The sequence below is a fragment of the Melanotaenia boesemani genome, chromosome 14, assembly GCF_017639745.1.
Source record: "Melanotaenia boesemani isolate fMelBoe1 chromosome 14, fMelBoe1.pri, whole genome shotgun sequence".
Taxonomy (NCBI): Eukaryota; Metazoa; Chordata; class Actinopteri; order Atheriniformes; family Melanotaeniidae; genus Melanotaenia; species Melanotaenia boesemani.
Window position 1 is genome coordinate 33,798,341 of NC_055695.1, and position 20,628 is coordinate 33,818,968.

Here is a 20,628-nt window from a genome sequence, read left to right on the forward strand (position 1 = left end):
CATCGTATCGCATCGTTTCACAATGCATCGTATCACATCGCATCGTATCACATCGCATCGTATCACATCGTATCACATCGCATCGTATCACAGCGCATCGTATCACAGCGCATCGTATCACAGCGCAACGTATCACATTATCACAACGCATCGTATCACATCGTATCACAACGCATCGTTATCACAATGCATCGTTATCACAACGCATCGTTATCACATCGTATCACAACACATCGTATCACAACACATCGTATCACAACACATCGTATCACAACGCATCGTATCACATCACATCACATAATATCACATCGCATCACATCACATTGCATCACATCGTATCGCATCGTATCACATCGCATCGTATCACAACGCATCATATCACATCGCATCGTATCACAACGCATCGTATCGCATCGTATCACATCGTATCACAACGCCTCGTATCACAATGCATCACAACGCATCGTATCACATCGTATCGTATCACATCGCATCAACAACGCATCGTATCACATCGCATCGTATCACATCGCATTGTATCACATTGCATCGTATCACAACGTATCACAACGCATCGTATCACATCGTATCACATCGTATCACATCGTATCACAACGCGTTGTATCACATCGTCTCACAACGCATCGTATCACAACGTATCGTATCACAACGTATCACACCGTATCACAACGCATCGTATCACAACGCATCGTATCACAACGTATCACAACGCATCGTATCACATCGCATCATATCACATCGCATCATATCACATTGCATCACATCGTATCGCATCGTATCACAACGCATCATATCACATCGCATCGTATCACAACGCATCGTATCGCATCGTATCACATCGTATCACAACGCCTCGTATCACAATGCATCACAACGCATGGTATCACATCGTATCACATCGCATCGTATCACATCGCATCAACAACGCATCGTATCACATCGCATCGTATCACATCGCATTGTATCACATTGCATCGTATCACAACGTATCACAACGCATCGTATCACATCGTATCACAACGCGTTGTATCACATCGTCTCACAACGCATCGTATCACAACGTATCGTATCACAACGTATCACACCGTATCACAACGCATCGTATCACATCGCATCATATCACATCGCATTGTATCACATTGCATCGTATCACAACGTATCACATCGCATCGTATCACATCGTATCACAACGCATCACAACGCATCGTATCACATCGCATAGTATCGCATCGTATCGTATCGTATCACATCGCATCACATCGCATCGTATCACATCGTATCACAACGCATCGTATCACATCGCATCATATCACAAAGAATCGCATCGTATCACATCGCATCGTATCACATCGCATCGTGTCACATCGCATCGTGTCACATCGCATCACATCGTATCACAACGCGTTGTATCACATCGTCTCACAACGCATCGTCTAACAACGCATCGTCTCACAACGTATCACAACGCATCGTATCACATCGTATCACATCGTATCACATCGTATCACAACGCGTTGTATCACATCGTCTCACAACGCATCGTCTCACAACGCATCGTATCACAACGCATCGTATCACAACGCATCGTATCGCATCGTATCACAACGCATCGTATCACATTGTATCACAACGCATCGTATCGCATCGTATCACATCGCATTGTATCACATTGCATCGTATCACAACGTATCACAACGCATCGTATCACATCGTATCACATCGTATCACATCGTATCACAACGCGTTGTATCACATCGTCTCACAACGCATCGTATCACAACGTATCGTATCACAACGTATCACACCGTATCACAAAGCATCGTATCACAACGCATCGTATCACATCGCATCATATCACATCGCATTGTATCACATCGCATCGTATCACAACGTATCACATCGCATCGTATCACATCGTATCACAACGCATCACAACGCATCGTATCACATCGCATCGTATCGCATCGTATCGTATCGTATCGCATCGCATCACATCGCATCATATCGCATCGTATCACATCGTATCACAACGCATCGTATCACATCGCATCATATCACAAAGAATCGCATCGTATCACATCGCATCGTATCACATCGCATCGTGTCACATCGCATCACATCGTATCACAACGCGTTGTATCACATCGTCTCACAACGCATCGTCTCACAACGTATCACATCGCATCGTATCACATCGCATCGTATCACATCGCATCGTATCACATCGCATCGTATCACATCGCATCGTTATCACATCGCATCACATCGTATCACAACGCGTTGTATCACATCGTCTCACAACGCATCGTCTCACAACGTATCACAACGCATCGTTTCACAACGCATCGTATCACATCGCATCGTATCACATCGTATCACAACGCATCGTATCACAACGCATCGTATCACAACGCATCGTTATCACATCGTATCACAACGCATCGTATCACATCGCATCGTATCACATCGCATCGTATCACAACGCATCATATCATATCGTCTCGCATCGCATCGTATCACATCGCATCACAACGCATCGTATCACAATGCATCACAACGTATCGTATCACAACGTATCGTATCACAACGCATCGTATCACAACGCATCGTTATGACATCGTATCACAACGCATCGTATCACAACGCATCGTATCGCATCGTATCACAAGGCATCGTATCACATAGCATCGTATCACAACGCATCGTATCACATCGTATCACAAGGCATCGTATCACAAGGCATCGTTATCACAACGCATCGTATCACAACGCATCGTATCGCATCGTATCACAAGGCATCGTATCACATCGCATCGTATCACAACGCATCGTATCACAACGCATCGTATCGCATCGTATCACAAGGCATCGTATCACAAGGCATCGTTATCACAACGCATCGTTATCACATCGTATCACAACGCATCATATCACAACGCATCGTATCACATCGCATCGTATCACATCGCATCGTATCACAACGTCTCGCATCGCATGGTATCACATCGCAACACAACGCATCATGTCACAATGCATCACATCGCATCACAACGTATCGTATCACAACGTATCGTATCACAACGCATCGTATCACAACGCATCGTATCACAACGCATCGTTATGACATCGTATCACAACGCATCGTATCACAACGCATCGTATCGCATCGTATCACAAGGCATCGTATCACAAGGCATCGTATCACATCGCATCGTATCCTATCGCATCGTATCGCATCGTATCACAACGCATCGTATCACATTGTATCACAACGCATCGTATCACAACGCATCGTTATCACATCGTATCACAACACATCGTATCACAACGCATCGTATCACAACGCATCGTATCACATCGCATCGTATCACATCGCATCACATCATATCACATCGCATCACATCACATCGCATCACATCGTATCGTATCGTATCGCATCGTCTCGCATCGTATCACATCGCATCGTATCACAACGCATCGTATCACATCGCATCGTATCGCATCGTATCACAATGCATCACATTGTATCACAACGGATCGTATCACAACGCATCGTATCACAACGCATCGTATCACAACGCATCATATCACAACGCATCGTATCACAAGGCATCGTATCACATCGCATCGTATCGCATCGTATCACAACGCATCGTATCGCATCGTATCACATCGTATCACAACGCATCGTATCACAATGCATCACATCGTATCACAACGTATCGTATCACAACGTATCGTATCACAACGTATCGTATCACAACGTATCGTATCACAACGTATCGTATCACATCGTCTCACATCATATCACAACGCATCGTATCACAACGCATGGTATCACATCGCATCACAACGCATCGTATCACAACGTATCGTATCACAACGTATCGTATCACAACGTATCGTATCACAACGCATCGTATCACAACGCATCGTTATGACATCGTATCACAACGCATCGTATCGCATCGTATCACAAGGCATCGTATCGCATCGTATCACAAGGCATCGTATCGCATCGTATCACAAGGCATCGTATCACAAGGCATCGTATCACCACGCATCGTTATCACAACGCATCGTTATCACATCGTATCACAACGCATCGTATCACATCGCATCGTATCACATCGCATCGTATCACAACGCATCATATCATATCGTCTCGCATCGGATGGTATCACATCGTATCACAACGTATCGTATCACAACGCATCGTATCACATCGTCTCACATTGTATCACATCATATCACAACGCATCGTATCACATCGTCTCACATTGTATCACATCATATCACAACGCATCGTATCACAACGCATCACATCGTATCACATCGTATCACAACACATCACATCGTATCACAACGTATCACAACACCTCACATCGTATCACAACGCATCGTATCACAACGCATCGTATCGCATCGTATCACAAGGCATCGTATCACATCGCATCGTATCGCATCGTATCACAACGCATTGTATCACATCGTCTCACATTGTATCACATCATATCACAACGCATCGTATCACAACGCATCGTATCACATCGTTTCACATTGTATCACAACACATCACATCGTATCACAGCACATCACAACGCATCATATCGTATCACAACGCATCACATCGTATCACAACGCATCACAACGCATCACATCGTATCACAACACATCACATCGTATCACAACGTATCGTATCACAACGTATCGTATCACAACGCATCGTATCACAACGCATTGTATCACATCGTTTCACATTGTATCACAACACATCACATCGTATCACAGCGTATCACAACGCATCACATCGTATCACAACGCATCGTATCGCATCGTATCACAAGGCATCGTATCACAAGGCATCATATCACATCGCATCGTATCACATCGCATCGTATCGCATCGTATCACAATGTATCGTATCACATCGTTTCACATTGTATCACAACACATCACATCGTATCCCAGCGTATCACAACGCATCACATCGTATCACAACGCATCGTATCACATCGTATCACAAGGCATCGTATCACATCGCATCGTATCGCATCGTATCGTATCACAACGTATCGTATCACAACGTATCGTATCACAGCACATCACATCGTATCACAACGCATCACATTGTATCACAACGCATCACATCGTATCACAACGCATCACATCGTATCACAACAAATCACATCGTATCACAACACCTCACGTCGTATCACAACGTATCGTATCACATCGTTTCACATTGTATCACAACACATCACATCATATCACAGCGTATCACAACGCATCACAGCGTATCACAACGCATCGTATCGCATCGTATCGTATCGTATCACAACGTATCGTATCACAACGCATCGTATCACATCGTCTCACATTGTATCACATTGTATCACATCATATCACAACGCATCATATCACAACGCATTGTATCACATCGTTTCACATTGTATCACAACACATCACATCGTATCACAGCACATCACAACGTATCATATCGTATCACAACGCATCACATCGTATCACAACGCATCACATCGTATCACAACGCATCACATCGCATCACAACGCATCACATCGTATCACAACACATCATATCGTATCACATCGTATCACAATGCATCATATCACAACGTATAACAACGCATCACATCGTATCACAACGCATCGTATCACAACGCATCACATCGCATCAGCAGCTGCAGTTCTGAACTATAAACTGGCAGGTGAGTTAAAAGCCAAACTCATCGATATGGTATGGTTGGGTAAGCAGGCAGAGCGGGTGGTGTAAGGTGAGAGCTCCGGGATTGACTACCAAAACTCCCCAAATTAACTCGAATTATCACCGGACAGTATTTTACACAATTGAAGGAGAAAACTGATCATAAACCAAAGGGCAAGACACCAATGAAAACAGGTAAGGCTGAAAAATACACGACAGAAAAAGCCACCGAAGACGACGAGGGTATGTAGAATCTGCAAGCTAGCATTTGTGCTACCAGGTCGGATATAAAAACAGACCTTAAAAGTTTCAAAGACGCCGTCTCCACAGAGCTTGCTTGTTTCAGAAAAGATATTGACAGCAAACTAAACAAAAAGAGGGTAGCAGAGGTGGAGAAGTGGAATATCCATTCCTGGGCTAGTGATGCTCCAAGCTGTTCAAGCTCAAGAAAACGTACAAGCTAAACTGACAAACCACTTATCGGATCTATGAGAAGACACAGCTGTTTACTGCGATCACAGGAGCTCAAACAAGACCAGAAGGCAAGTTAAACACAGGCCAACCGACAATGTTAGAACTGAAGTCCAGTCTCAGGACACATCCTTATATAACCCATCCCCCTGGGAACCATTGTCATGTCCACTGATGCAGGACTAACCTTTGCAAACCCTTCCCACCCACGGCAGCTTCAACGTGGCATATCGGCCTGTGTCAGACATGTGACCTAACTTGCCGATAATTATTCAAGCACACATGTCAGTCTGGCATCAGCCTGTAAACCAGAAACTGTAATAATATAGACGTACTTATAAATGAAGCTAAATAAAGCAAACGGTTGAACACGGTTGTAAACGGTTGCTGTTTGTCTGCCAGTGTGTGTCTACAGGTCCTGCACTCCCAGCACCTGACTGACTCTCCACTAAAAATCTGGGTCATCATGGAGGTCTACAGCAGGGGTGGCCAACGTCGGTCCTTATAGGCTGTTGGATCCATATAAGGATCTGCAGAATGACTCATTAGATTAAGTCAGGTGTGTCGGAGCAGGGAAATTTGGAAAACCTGCAGGATTGTGGCTCTCGAGGACCGACGTTGGCCACCCCTGCTCTACAGCATGCAGCAGATAAAGAAGACTTCTGGATCTGCTCTCATTGGTCCTCTTGGTGACTAATTTACACATAGTTTGCAGTTTTTACCACAACTGCACGTTATATTGTTTCAGTGTTGAAATTTCCATCAAAGATGTGAAATTCTCTCCCTACATTACTTGAAGATATTTTGCCACAACTTCAGTGTTTTTATTATATCGAATGTTCATATTCTGTATTTTCTTTGATAGAAATTTGATCTGTTTAACGTTGTGCTCCTACTGTTTATTCTGAGTGAGAATTTCAATAAAAACTTATATGAAAAAGTAAAACTGTCAAGCTTCTCATCTGGTTAATAATCATGTTTCTATTCAGTGTTTATCTCCACAAGATTTTTAATGTAATTAAAATTTAATGTAATTTTATCAAACTGAGACTGGTTATTTATGTTCTTACGAGACAACGAAGAGTCAAAAGACTTCAAAAATGCCTTTGACACACTTTATTATTCATGTTTAAGTCATATACAAAAAGAAAAAAAGCACATTTTTTCTGGTCAAAACAAAGTCATGAAGCACGTGACTTCCGCATTCCCTTCTTTGTGCGTAAGCTACGGGTGCCGCTCTCATCTGGACCAAACACGGCCAAGCTGATCCATCGCAGCTCATGTTAGCGAAGCAGAGTGCTGTCTGGTGGAACATTAGCTTGTCCCGGTGTAATTTACTTTAAAACGCAGTTGTTAGTTTATGTCAGTCCCTGTTTCCCGGTGTATTGAATCTGAAATTCGCTGTTAAAATGACCGCGGTGTAGCTTTAGCTTCACCACTCCATGGGGTTGTTTATTTTTTCCCCCAGAAACTAAACCATTTATCGCAGACCAATCTAAGCCGACCAGTCTAAACTCACCTTCCTGTCAGCTTCACAACAGAAAAGACGTGAGAGAGACATATTACTACATATTACTGGTTACATGGTGATAGCAGCAAGTCTGCGTCCTAACGCTTCCTGTAGCTCCTCATCAGGGACGGTTCAACTCACCCACAGAGGACTTCAAGTTGACAAAAACCACCGGCTGTCAGTCCGTCAGAGAACAACCAGCCTGCAGGACAAACGCTGTTTATTAAAGGTTCAAAAACACCACCGAAGTTAGCTGACATTTCCGTTTCCGGTATGATGCTTCCTCCCTTTCCGGTGAAGATACCCAATCAAATGACTTGTTACTCATCAAAGCTGGCTAAATTAAAGAGCTGTTATTTAAATATAAATGATACCCATTGAGCTCAGGTTTATATAAACATATCTCTAATGTTAAAAATAAACGCTCTTTTTGATTCTCTAAGCAGGTTCACCCTGACCAGCATGAAAAATGGAAACACGCCCATCTATCTGCACTAATATTATCTGGCTGCATCACGCCAGTCCTTGCTGTAGCAACATCAGATAAATGGTCACTATTGATTAGTGCTTTTTAACAAGTAATCTGGGATTGTGGCATGTTATTTAACAGAAAACGAAGGCAAAGGCCCCGCCATGTTTTTTATGCCTTGGACAAGCTCTGAGCTGTATTGTGGAAACTTCGTCTAATTGTTCGGTGTATTTATGTGAAATTGTTTGTGAAATACATAGCTTTAAACACACACACACACATATATATATACATATATATGTGTGTGTGTGTGTATATATATGTATATATACACGTGTGTGTGTGTGTGTGTGTATATATAAGTATATATTCTATGATGTTATGATTATATTTCTGTGGACTGAATTAATTTGTAAATTGTAATACTATAAACCAATATAACAGATGAACTTTAAAACTAATAAACATTTTTGTCAGACCTAATATAAGACCATTTATAAAATAATTTCTATACATATACACAACACCAACAAGACAATGTGCATTTACAGCTTTTTTTTTTTTCTATAAGTTTCTGAAATAATAATAAGCTTCTCTCTCTCCTGCCTTGCCAGAATACAGAATACAGAATACAGAATACAGCGCCCCTGCTTGAAAGACTTTGGCCCCCGTCACAGACTAAAGCATCGTCTGCTCCACCCTTGCCCTTTTCGCCTCCAGCTGAACTTGCTGTAGAGTTTACACCCCCATTTTTGTGATCCCCTGTTCTCCCTTTAAAGCAGATATTTGTGCTTGAGAAGACGGGCATGGAATAGTTTCTTTGTTGGTTTGTTTGTCATGCATTTGTGTGGATTGGGTTGGGACATTTCTCTGTGGCTTCCAGCTTGACCCTGGAGCATTTGCAGCCTCAGCTCTACTCTTCAATCGGTTGATTTGCATATTAAGCTTCACCATCTCCTCTTTAATGTGTAGCTCTTTGGTTAAAGCTTTGTTTTCTTCTTCATATTGACGCTGCTTTAACGCTTCGTTCTGCCTGAATCCTGTCAGATCCTTTTGCTGTTTTGAAGACAGATTTAGTCTTTCTCTAAAAACTTTATTTTGTTCTTCAAGCTCATTTATTCTCAAGTATGCCATGCCGAGCTTTCTGATTTTAGCTTTCCACGTCGTCATAACATCAAAAATGTCTTCTAGGTCATCAGATTCTGGGGAAAAAAAGTTTTAAGCGGTCTTTAATCTCAATGAGTTCCTTCTCTTTTTCCAGAGAATAATCTTTGGCTCCCTATATTCTGCTTTATCTCATCAGTTTGCTGGACACGCTTGGTGATTTCTCCTGTATCCTCCCTCACTTGATTACGCAGCATCTCGACATGATAGTCTTTCTCTTTGATGATCTGCTGCATGGTCATAACCTGGGTTTTCTTCTGAGACAATGCTGTACTAATTTATTCCATTTAGACAGAGATTTCATCCATTCCCTGTAACTACTGTGTTAAGTTTACTGACTTGAATCTTGGCCTGATCCCTCTGACTGTAGCTGGTCTTCGGTTTTCTCATTTTTAAGTATAACTTGTTTCACCTTTGGTATTAAGGTTATAAGTCCCTGACAGAGTGGGAAGAATGTTTATCAATGCTTTCCCTGAACATACAATGAAGGAAGTGGGTTCGCTGTTCTGCAAAGGAAATGTAGAATTCAGAGGTCAACCCGTCGACTCCTGGGGATTTATTGAGTTTTAAGCTTTTGCTGGCAGAGAGGACGTCAGAGGGAGTTAAAGGATTATCACATGCAGTCGTTTGGTCCTGACTGAGCGTTTGGGTTTTGGTTAAGTGTCTAAAAAAAGGGCAGCGTCTTCTCTGTTATATTGGGATTTATCTAGATTTTTATAGCAAAAGTTGGCTCTTTCTTTGGGGTCATCAGTAGTGATGTTGTTGATACAAAGTTTAGAAATAGAGTCGAGTCTTTTCTAGTAGAAAAAAGTATGCAGAGTTTTGTTCCCCTTCCTTCAGCCATTTTGTCCTTAACCTAACAAACGCTCCGTCTGCTTTCATTTTATAAATGTCATTTATTTTGGAGTGATGCCAAAACTTGAATGTCATTTTCGGATGGGTTTTCAGGTTGATGGTGAGTAGGAGTTGTGATTGCAGAGATTTATACATTTTAGTAGTAGGATTTTTTTTCTCCAGATATCTACCAAATTAAATTTCTGCATAAATGTAGAAAGACTAGAAGCAAAAAACTTTTTGGTCTGTGGAGGCCATCTGTCAAGAGAGCCATTTGAAGCGATGTTAAAATCCCCACCAACTATGATTATTGCGATAGGGTATTTGGAAAGCCAATGTATAAAACTAGACTCTAAAGCATCGAGTAAGAGGTCATTTTCTGGTTTTGTGTTGTACCCATAAAGGTCGGTAAATCGTGACCCCTGCTGATCTTTCTGATCCGTTAGAGAACCATAGATTATTTCCCCACTGAGTTTTCCAAAAGGACGTATCTTTATCCACCGAGTGTGACTCTTGAAAAAAACAGAAGCTGGATTTCTGCTGCTTTGCAAACAAGAATAAAGCTTTACATTTAACATTTTCTCTTAACCCCCTAGCATTTAAAGAAAAGACAGAAAAGGACGTTGTAGAGGAACTAAGAACACAGTAAGCAGGTTTCACATCTCAATCTGAGATTCAAATTATAACTGTAACCAGGAACAAATAAAGGTTAAAGGCTAACGAATATCAGCATTCAGCATTTTAACAATCGTCGTACCTTCTGTAGATATAACTGTACCTGAGAAAACAATGTGGTGCCCTGAGAAGAGAGCGGATAACCATCATGCTGGCTCTGATGAATTTTGTTACCAGTGGAGTAATAGCCATTGTCACTATGGAGGCGCCATGATGTCCATCCGTTCAGATGTGGAAGTTGCAGCGTGTTGAGCAGGGGGCGACCGGATCTCTCTTCCCTCTATGATCACACGAGAGCAGCAAAATGGGCTTTTTTTCCCATTTCTCCTTGCCTCCTCAATAAGTGGCCAAAGTTTTTGACGTAGGTCTTTATCGACACTCCTCAGTGAATCTCAGCTTGTTTTCTTTGAGGAAGCTGCTTTCTTTGGCCATTTTTCAGACCAGGTCACGTGACGATCTGTTGGTGAAGCGGATAAGTGTTGTCCTCAGTTTTTTCTGTGTGTCGTTGAAAAGTCCCAGGCGATGAACGATATCAATGTATTCCTTGATCTTGGCGTGACTAGCCCCGAGGACAGCAAAGCATAGATCAGCAACCTTAGTTTTGATGTTTTCCTGTCTGTTTTCCGGGATCCCGTGAAGCCTCAGATTCCATCTACGTTGATAACGCTCCGTCTCATTGAGCCTCAATTCTAAATCTGATAGTTTCTGGATATTATTCCCGCAAGTGAGACTTACAGCTTTAACTTTGGCTTTCAAAGTTTCCACCTCTGCAAATACAAAATCAATAGACTTTTTCAAAGCATCGATGCTCACTGTATTGAGGTTTATCGTACTTTCCAGGTTATCAGAGCGCTCGTTGATTAAGCTAGCTATGTTATTTTGAAGTTGGGTGAGCATCAGGTCACCTTTCACTTTTTTCCCATCAGGTTTGGAAGGCGTGCTCGGGTCGGAATCTGGCAGTGGACATAGATCTGAGCTCTGGGTGTCCTCGATGAAGGAGCCGTTGTAATCATGCTCACGGAAAGAGCTAACGATAGCAGTAAGAGCTGTAGATGTTGCAGATTTAGTAGCTGACATCAAAGCTTTGAAGAGAGCTGTGGTTGTATTCTTGAAAGAAGTAGTTTTCTCTTTTTCCTTTCTTTTAGTACCTTGGTCGAGCCGCTGCATGATGAATGATGGAGGTTACTGACAATTAGCGCTAAGTTAACAGGGAGCTAGCTAGTAGCCACGAGGTGTTTAGCATCCCACGAGGAGTCTGGGGTAAATATAATGTTTGGGGTCCTTTCTCTAAGGTAATTGGATGAAGTGTATCAGAACAACATTACAGATTGTTCCTGGTCAAGCGAGGTTCAAATTACAAGCACAGGATAAGTGAAAACAGGACACTACTCTCAGCCGCGGAAAGACACAACTGGATAAGCCGCCATCTTGAGGCCTGCGTCCATGTCTCCTATCCGAGCTGCAGCGGTGCCTCTGATGTAATCAGGAGAGAGCGGCTTTATTAACATGAAGAGACGTTTTCTGTCTGGAACTTAAGAAAGAAGAAGAAGAACCGAAGTTTCTCTTTGTCTAAACCTGCAGATGGCAGAACATCAAGATTTTTGGATGAGAAACTTTTAATTAATTAATTTATTTTTTTATAAATGTGGTTTTAATTTATGCAAGACAGCAAAGGTAAGACATGCTTTCTGACTTCTACAGCATAAATCGGGTCTTCTTCTGCCTCTGGTTCGGTGAATCTTGGTCATATTAAGATGAAACTTCCAGCTGTGGAATCTGTGAGATGTGAGCTTTCAGTAGAGGAGTCGTTCATGGGGAAACATCATCTGTGTTTATGTATTTTTCAGACTTTGTGTACCTGGTCTTTTAATTATTGTTGTACTAACTGTGTTTGTTGGTGATAGAAATGGTTTTACTGAGCTGGTAGCTGAGATTCTGGACTTTCTGTGGATACCACACATGTTTATAGTTACATCTACAGACCTGACGCTACACCCGGAAACGAGATGTTAACCCTTAACTCCCGGTAGCGGAGGCTGCAGGTGCAGAGGTGAAGCTAAACAGTCAAGCTAAGAATGAAAGTTTAGAGAATTTATATCCAGAAATGTGGATAATGAAGCAGTGAAGGTGCATGGATGGAAGTTATTGTGCATATTGTGAATATTTCTCTCTCCTCACCATCTAGAAGCTGTGAGATTCTCATCCTGCTTTCTGTCTGTTCACCTGATGCTGATATTCATCACATATTGTTCCTTCTGTGTTTAGAAGGAAGCAGCTTCACAGCTTTAAATTCATCCTGCTGACTTTTTACCTTTTAGTTAGTAAATCCTGAACATTTCTTCCTTCCTTCTCATAAATATGTGATTTTATATATGAAGAAATATTTTAACTGTTGCTGTTTAAAGAGAAAACTGCTGCTAAACCTGTTTATGTGTTTAGTGCAGGGGTCTGCAGCCTTTCCAATCCAAAGAGACATTTTTCCCTCAGCCAGCTAAATAAAACTCCTTTAGAGACGCAGATGTTATGAGACATTTTAAAAAGGCAACAGTGAGTAAGTCATCCGACTTTCACGCAGGAGACCCGGGTTCACATCCCGGCCGGGGCAAGTACCAGCACCTAGTGTGGGTACTTAGGCAAGACCCTCTGTGCTACTGCCTACCTCATATGATGAGAGACAAGAGAACACAAGACATACCGGCTCAGACGTTGCCCGGTCAAACAAGGTCTGCGTCAGGTGCTGGGGAACCAAAGCAGCCTGGCGAGAAGTGGGCTACTGGAACAAGATGGAAATGGATGACAGGCAAGAACAAGGCTTTGTTGGAATGTTACTGAAGAACTTGAGAGGGCTTAGAAAGTGAAGGCAACAGTGGTGCCCGTGGTCATCGGAGCACTCGGGGCAGTAACCCCAAACTGGAAGAGTGGCTACAGCAGATCCCAGGACAAACCTCAGACATCTCAGTCCAGAAGAGTGCAGTCCTAGGAACAGCAAAGATACTGCACAGAACCCTCAAGTTCCCAGGTCTCTGGTAGAGGACCCGAGCTTGGATGGATGAGAGACCACCCACGGAGGGCGAGGGGACAATTTTCTATTTGTTTATTTATCTATCTATCTATCTATCTATCTATCTATCTATCTATCTATCTATCTATCTATCTATCTATCTATCTATCTATCTATCTAAAAACATACATATATGTGTGTGGTGTGTGTGTGTGTTTAAACACAGAACTCTCTTTTTATCTTTAAACTTTACTTTCTGGATGGATGGATGGATGGATGGATGGATGGATGGATGAGGAAAATGGTGTAAGTACCCTCCCTACCGGCGGGGGGCGCTCTGGAGGAGAACACGCAGCAACATAAAAGTAGCAGAACCGGAAATCATGAATTCGAGTTTGCAACGCAAAGAAAAGTTCCCTGAAGACAGAAACCATAACCTTTACTAAGTTTTCAGACCTCGTTGATCATCTTTAATAACTTGCGGTTCATTATGGATGAACTATCTTCCTCCGCTTCGTGGAAGTGGTTCGTTGCTTTGCTCAAACTCAGTGGCTAGTTTAAGCATTGGATGAACCAGGTTGGCTAACTTTTCGTCAGCTGACTGGCGCGAGCTAATTTTGACAGCCCTTGTCAGCAAAACGTTTAATATGCTCGGATTCCGCTCTGTGGTCAGCTTCAACCAGGTCGTGGGTGCAGCCAGACTGGTTGCTCGTCGGCGTTGACTCGTCCAGGCGGTTTTATGATAGACTTCGCTTTGCAATGCTCCTGCGGCTGCTTTTACCTGTCAACTAGCTGGCTCCTGTCTTCCTGTCCCCGGTCCGTTGTTGTCCAATGGCCCACTGCGGCTCGTCCGAGTCGACTGCAAAGGTACCGGCGCCGCGCCCGGACAGCATCCTGCCCACAACGGACGGCGTGGATCCGAGCATGAAGCCGGTGCTGTTTGAGATCTTTGGGGAGATTTGGACCGTCCAGTCCCAGCTCGGTCAGGGAGTCTCGGCCTCTGTGTACCGGGTCAGCTCCGGCAGAGTCACAACCGCCGCGGTCAAGGAGTTTCAGGCCGACACTCAGGGAGGAGATTACGGGTTTCACAAGGAGAGGTCCGTACTGGAAGACATTCAGGGACATAAAAACATAGGTGAGACTTTATCAGCGGTGTGTGATGAGGTTGCTTACACTATGTAGAGAAAGAAAATCTGAAGCAGGTTTTTTAAATAGCTTGTATTGTGCCTTTCTGCGTATTAAAAACTTAGAAATATGGACTGTGTTCCACTTCAGTTTACACCCAAAATCAGCATCTTGTGTGGAGTGTATATTTTCTTTGCCCTGGTGTTGATGTGGGAGCCTAAGCTTTGCCTTCTTGTTACTGATGAATGTGTTGTTGTTCTTAGTGACACTATACGGGGTGTTCACCAACCACGGCTGCATGGGGGTCGCCACGCGCTGCCTTCTGCTGGAGCTCTTGGATGTCAGCGTGTCTGAGCTGTTGGTGAGATGCAACAGTGGTACCCAGGCTGGGAGGTAGGCACCCTTCCTGCTAACAGGATGGTACTCCATCAGAAGAAAACCTGTTCTTACTACTTACAGGAACGTAAACAAATGTCTTAGTTTCCAACCAAACTGGTTTCTACAGAAGTGTTAAGATATGTGTTACTGTGTCAGTCTTAGTGATGTGCTGATACCAGAATATCGAAACTACCGATTCCAACTTTTTATGTTCTAGAATTGATTTTCATGTTTGAATGAGCATGTTTTAGTAGTTTGGGGTAAACATGCAGTCTTATCAAGAACTGGGAAACAGTGGAAATTAACTTTAATATCAGGATCTGCTCTAAATTATACCCAGATGGCAGGAACTACTTTTTCTTCTGCCTGTAGTCATGTGAGATGGCGCAGCGTGGGGGCGCAGCGGCTGACTCAGTTCGTAGCATCACGTGTGGAGCTGAACAGCAACGGCGTGATGTACGCTGTGTGTGGGAAGACAGAGGTGCTGTAGCAACACCACAAACCTCCTTTAGTATCTGAGAGTCAACCATAACACAAATTAGCGGAAATTAGTGGGACAGGTGCTGCAAGGACGAGGCGCATCACTCCTGGATTCCTTTGATGCCGCAGGCAGGTGCCAACCCCTGTTCAGAGGGATACATGTGGAGCTGTGGACCACTGATGATAAACTCTGAGAAAGTGATTTTCATGTCTGCTAGGTTTAGGTTTGTGTTGAAACCACAGGAGTTCCCCTCGTTCCTGTTTGGTTATGTACAGCATTAATGCTGCAATAAATATCTGTATGAGTTCAGCTTAGAATGATATGTGTCCTGGAGATCAGCTCACATCAGTTCAACAGGCCTGGATGCAGTAGGTAAGGATGCTGCAGAGGCTGTCATTAAATGTTCAGCATGGTAGGTTTTCAAAAAGACTTTGCTTTGGAAGACTTAGTTTTGTTACTAAGTATCAGAATCGGATCCGTGTTGCTGATACTCGCTTGTATTTTACTTGATATCGGATTGGAAAGAAAATGACTCGTTTTACACAAAACTAGTCAGCCTCACTGAGTAATAACATAGCAGCCCAGTTCTTCTAGGAACGAGTAAAGTGATCCTAGAACGAGTAAAGTAATCCTAGAACGAGTAAAGTAATCCTAGGAACGAGTAAAGTAATCCTAGAACGAGTAAAGTAATCCTAGAACGAGTGAAGTAATCCTAGAACGAGTAAAGTAATCCTAGAACGAGTAAAGTAATCCTAGAACGAGGAAAGTAATCCTAGAACGAGGAAAGTAATCCTAGGAACGAGTAAAGTAATCCTAGGAACGAGTAAAGTAATCCTAGGAACGAGTAAAGTAATCCTAGAAACGAGTAAAGTAATCCTAGCAACGAGTAAAGTAATCCTAGGAACGAGTAAAGTAATCCTAGGAACGAGTAAAGTTATGCTAGGAACGAGTAAAGTAATCCTAGCAACGAGTAAAGTAATCCTAGCAACGAGTAAAGTAATCCTAGCAACGAGTAAAGTAATCCTAGCAACGAGTAAAGTAATCCTAGCAACGAGTAAAGTAATCCTAGGAAAGAGTAAAGTAATCCTAGAACGAGTAAAGTAATGCTAGGAACGAGTAAAGTAGTCCTAGGAACGAGTAAAGTAGTCCTAGGAACAAGTAAAGTTGTCCTAGGAACGAGTAAAGTTGTCCTAGGAACGAGTAAAGTAGTCCTAGGAACGAGTAAAGTAATCCTAGGAACGAGTAAAGTAGTGCTAGGAACGAGTAAAGTTGTCCTAGGAACGAGTAAAGTTGTCCTAGGAACGAGTAAAGTTGTCCTAGGAACGAGTAAAGTAATCCTAGAACGAGTAAAGTAATCCTAGCAACGAGTAAAGTAATCCTAGCAACGAGTAAAGTAATCCTAGGAAAGAGTAAAGTAATCCTAGGAAAGAGTAAAGTAATCCTAGAACGAGTAAAGTAGTCCTAGGAACGAGTAAAGTAGTCCTAGGAACGAGTAAAGTAGTCCTAGGAACGAGTAAAGTAGTCCTAGGAACGAGTAAAGTAATCCTAGGAACGAGTAAAGTTGTCCTAGGAACGAGTAAAGTTGTCCTAGGAACGAGTAAAGTAGTCCTAGGAACGAGTAAAGTAGTCCTAGGAACGAGTAAAGTTGTCCTAGGAACGAGTAAAGTTGTCCTAGGAACGAGTAAAGTAATATCTGAGGAGGAACTGTGCTGCAGTAGAAGGTAAAAGTGAGCCTGAGCAGGTTTCCAGGTGTTTAATAGAGGTGTTACGCAGGTAAATATCTCAGGAAGCCATCAGCCGATGATGATGATGATGACGAGGATCCAGGGATAGATCCCACATTCACCTTAGAAACACCATGAGGGTCCAGAAAGAAGTGAAGCTCAAGATAGTCTCTGATAGGAAGAGTGAATCCTTCACTATAAACCTCCTTCATCTCCATGGAAACCAGCAGGACCTTAATGGTTTATGTCAAACAGTCACAGGAGACACGTTAGCAGAGTTTCTAGAGCTGGAATCAAACTTTTCACCACAAACAGCAACAGTAAGACCTGGTTTCTGGTTCTGGCTGCTAGCTCCAGAATTTCTGTCCCACCGTGATGAGACAGACGTCTCTGGAACCAGCAGAGTCTCTGCTGTGTGTTTGTGTGGAGAAACTAGCAGAAGCTCTAAAGTGGACAGAGATGTTCTCATGGTTCCTACATTCACATAGAACTGCTGGGGTTTTACTGTTTGGTTTACTTTTTGTAACTGTGTTTGGTTTGGATGCTGATGCTTGGTAGGGTCTTTTAGTTAAGTTCGTCCCCGTCATGTTGCTATGCTACATGTTAGCATCGCTGGTGTCTGCTAACATCTGCTGGACTGCAGGATCTCGTGCTGCCTCCTGTACAGGGGGTTTAGTCAAAAAGTTATGGTAAAACTATATCTTGTTTTCAGTGGCAGCTAGCCAATAAGTAGGATCCGCCATCCTCCCAACACAAACTACATTCATAAGAATTTTACAAAAATATAAAATTTTTGTGATTAAAAACATAAATTTATCCAGTAGCATGTGTGCAATGTTTGATATTTAATATATATATATATATATATATATAAAAATACAAACTGCTGACAAAAATCTGTTTTTCTTGCACGTCCACTGTCTGTATGTCTCAAGTTCAGAGGGGTGATGGGAATCCAGCACCGGTGTTACACCAAAATCTGTGGCCCATCAAAATCTGTGACCATGTGACGAGCGAAGTCTTGAAAACACTTGTATGTAGGTCTTGAGTTCATTACAATACAGGTACAGTAAAAGGAGAACATGTAGAAGTTCGTTCCTGCTGCAGTCATGGTGGAGATGTATAATTTTGTCAGTGGTTAAACTTGTCTGGAGACACGTCACATGGTTAGACTCTCAGACTTGATAGAAGTCTGACTGGATGGAAGTCAGCTGCATCCGTTGCTGGTTTGACTTGCTGAGGCCAACGGCTACAGGTTACTTTCATCTGTGTGTGAGTTTAGATTTAGACTGAACCAGACTGGGAGGTTTGTATGTGTGTTTATGCTGTGTGTGTGTGTGTGTGTGTGTGTGTGTGTGTGTGTGTGTGTGTGTGTGTGTGTGTGTGTGTGTGTTTACAGGGCTCCAGACTGCAACCGAATGGTGGCATTTTGCGACTAAAATGTGAGACAGTGTGAGTGAATTTTTCATCTACTCGGCGACCGGTCTTTTTCTTGTAGGAGTTCTGACTGAATTTATTTATTTATTTATTTATTTATTTATTTAGTCGCTAACAAACTTCTGCTCCCTCTTCAGCCCAGTAGTTCATAGTAATAACAAATTAGCTGCTGATTTGTCGACTCAAACTAACTTCAATACGAGAAAAGGAGACGAACACCAACGAAGAAGACGACAGCCAATGTGTGTGTGAGCGGGGGCGAACGATCTCTGTGATTGGCTAATGTGTGGAAAGAGGCGGGTCTTGGGGGAATTTATTATTCCTCAGTGTTGCCAGCGTAGCGACTTTGTGGCTGTATTTAGCGAGTTTTCAGACCCTCTAGCGAGTTTTTCTGGTGTTATTGGAGACTTTTGGAGACGGAGGTGAATGAAGGGAGTTTATCTTCCCAACGAGGAGCGGTGCTGTGCAGACCCTCTCATACGAGGCTTGGTCTTCTAGCAGCAGCAGCTGCTGCATTCAGACGACGTTCACCTCTGTTTCATGACCAGGCTGGAAATGAAACGTAGAAGCTGCTGCTGGAGGATCCTGTGCTGGCTTACCGTCAGATAGTAATGTCTATTATACCATGGTCTGGGTGAATACTCGATTGTGATTGGCTGGAGGGTGTCCATTAAAAAGTGATAATGGAGACCTATGAAAGAAGTTCCGGTCAAATAGACTTATTGTTGTAAATTATTGCGCTGACTAAACGGTAGTTTGTAACTGCCGGGCATCAGCTGTGCCAGATTAGAGCAGCCTGCAGGCTTATTGAGCATGTAGGAAACGATCTGTGGACTTTGACTGTTTGAAACAAAATGTGGCATCATCCTCTGGACACACACAAGCTGTAAGAGCTTCATCCGCCCTCTGAAATGACACATACGTTAAGCAATCATCTCCCTTCCCTCCACTGATCAGGTCTAATGGGCTCGACACACGGGAGGCGACCAGCGACGGCAGCAGTGTCGTGCATCGTGCTCTCAGATCACTTTTCTCCAAGAAATTTGATTGGTTATGATTTTGGTGGGGATTTTGACCTTTTCAAGATTTTGCATGAATTGACAGAAATCTTGCTGTTTACTGTATAAAAGAAAGACGACCCAGGCTTCATCCGAGTTTACAAAATAGGAAACAGCATCCTGGATATCATCATTTGATGGACCTCAAGGCTGATCCAGATAAATCCAGAACCTACGTTCGGACTAATTCAGTCTGGCGCTACGTGGCTGCCTTTTATTCAGCTAAAATGATCCATTCTTCCATGTTCAAAGTGTTTGCAGACTGAACTGTCCAGCCTGCTCTCATTGGTCAGTTCATCAAGCCCCTCGCTGGTTGGCTGTAGCACCAGGCGACAGCGGCAAAAATTCAACTTTTTCTGTTTTCTTGTGTCGCGTCGCCCTGTGTGCACGTCTGCACGAACGAGCGCAACATTTCACATGCACAAATGTCGCCTGTCACTTGGCAGGAGGAGGACAGCGATTTTCGCCCCATCACACAGGTTCCATAGGAAATGATGGAGGAGGAGCAACAGCGCCTCCCGTCTGCCAAGCCCATTATGCAACAGTTGACCGACC

At 43.0% G+C, this 20,628-nt stretch overlaps 2 protein-coding genes and 2 long non-coding RNA genes across 4 annotated transcripts in view; 2 read left to right on the forward strand and 2 right to left on the reverse strand.

The window, feature by feature from the left end:
* Window positions 1–8,008, reverse strand: part of akr1a1b (aldo-keto reductase family 1, member A1b (aldehyde reductase)) — a 35,935-nt gene extending 27,927 nt beyond the window's left edge. Inside the window, exon 1 of the mRNA XM_042007258.1 lies at window positions 7,869–8,008. The gene's annotated coding sequence lies outside the window, so the exon portion shown is untranslated. The remainder of the gene's footprint in view (window positions 1–7,868) is intronic.
* On the forward strand, window positions 6,240–13,959 carry LOC121653648. Its single transcript, XR_006012831.1, has 3 exons — window positions 6,240–6,250; window positions 9,957–9,961; window positions 13,844–13,959. It is a non-coding gene; the product is annotated as an uncharacterized LOC121653648 (long non-coding RNA).
* LOC121653649 lies at window positions 10,388–19,292 on the reverse strand. The gene is made up of 3 exons (XR_006012832.1): window positions 19,132–19,292; window positions 13,204–13,207; window positions 10,388–10,397 (listed from the first exon to the last, which is right to left on the reverse strand). It is a non-coding gene; the product is annotated as an uncharacterized LOC121653649 (long non-coding RNA).
* Window positions 14,229–20,628, forward strand: part of uhmk1 (U2AF homology motif (UHM) kinase 1) — a 28,286-nt gene continuing 21,886 nt past the window's right edge. The window contains exons 1-2 of the mRNA XM_042007257.1: window positions 14,229–15,005; window positions 15,259–15,388. Coding sequence (XP_041863191.1) covers window positions 14,702–15,005; window positions 15,259–15,388 — 434 coding nt within the window. The 5' untranslated portion in view covers window positions 14,229–14,701. The remainder of the gene's footprint in view (window positions 15,006–15,258; window positions 15,389–20,628) is intronic.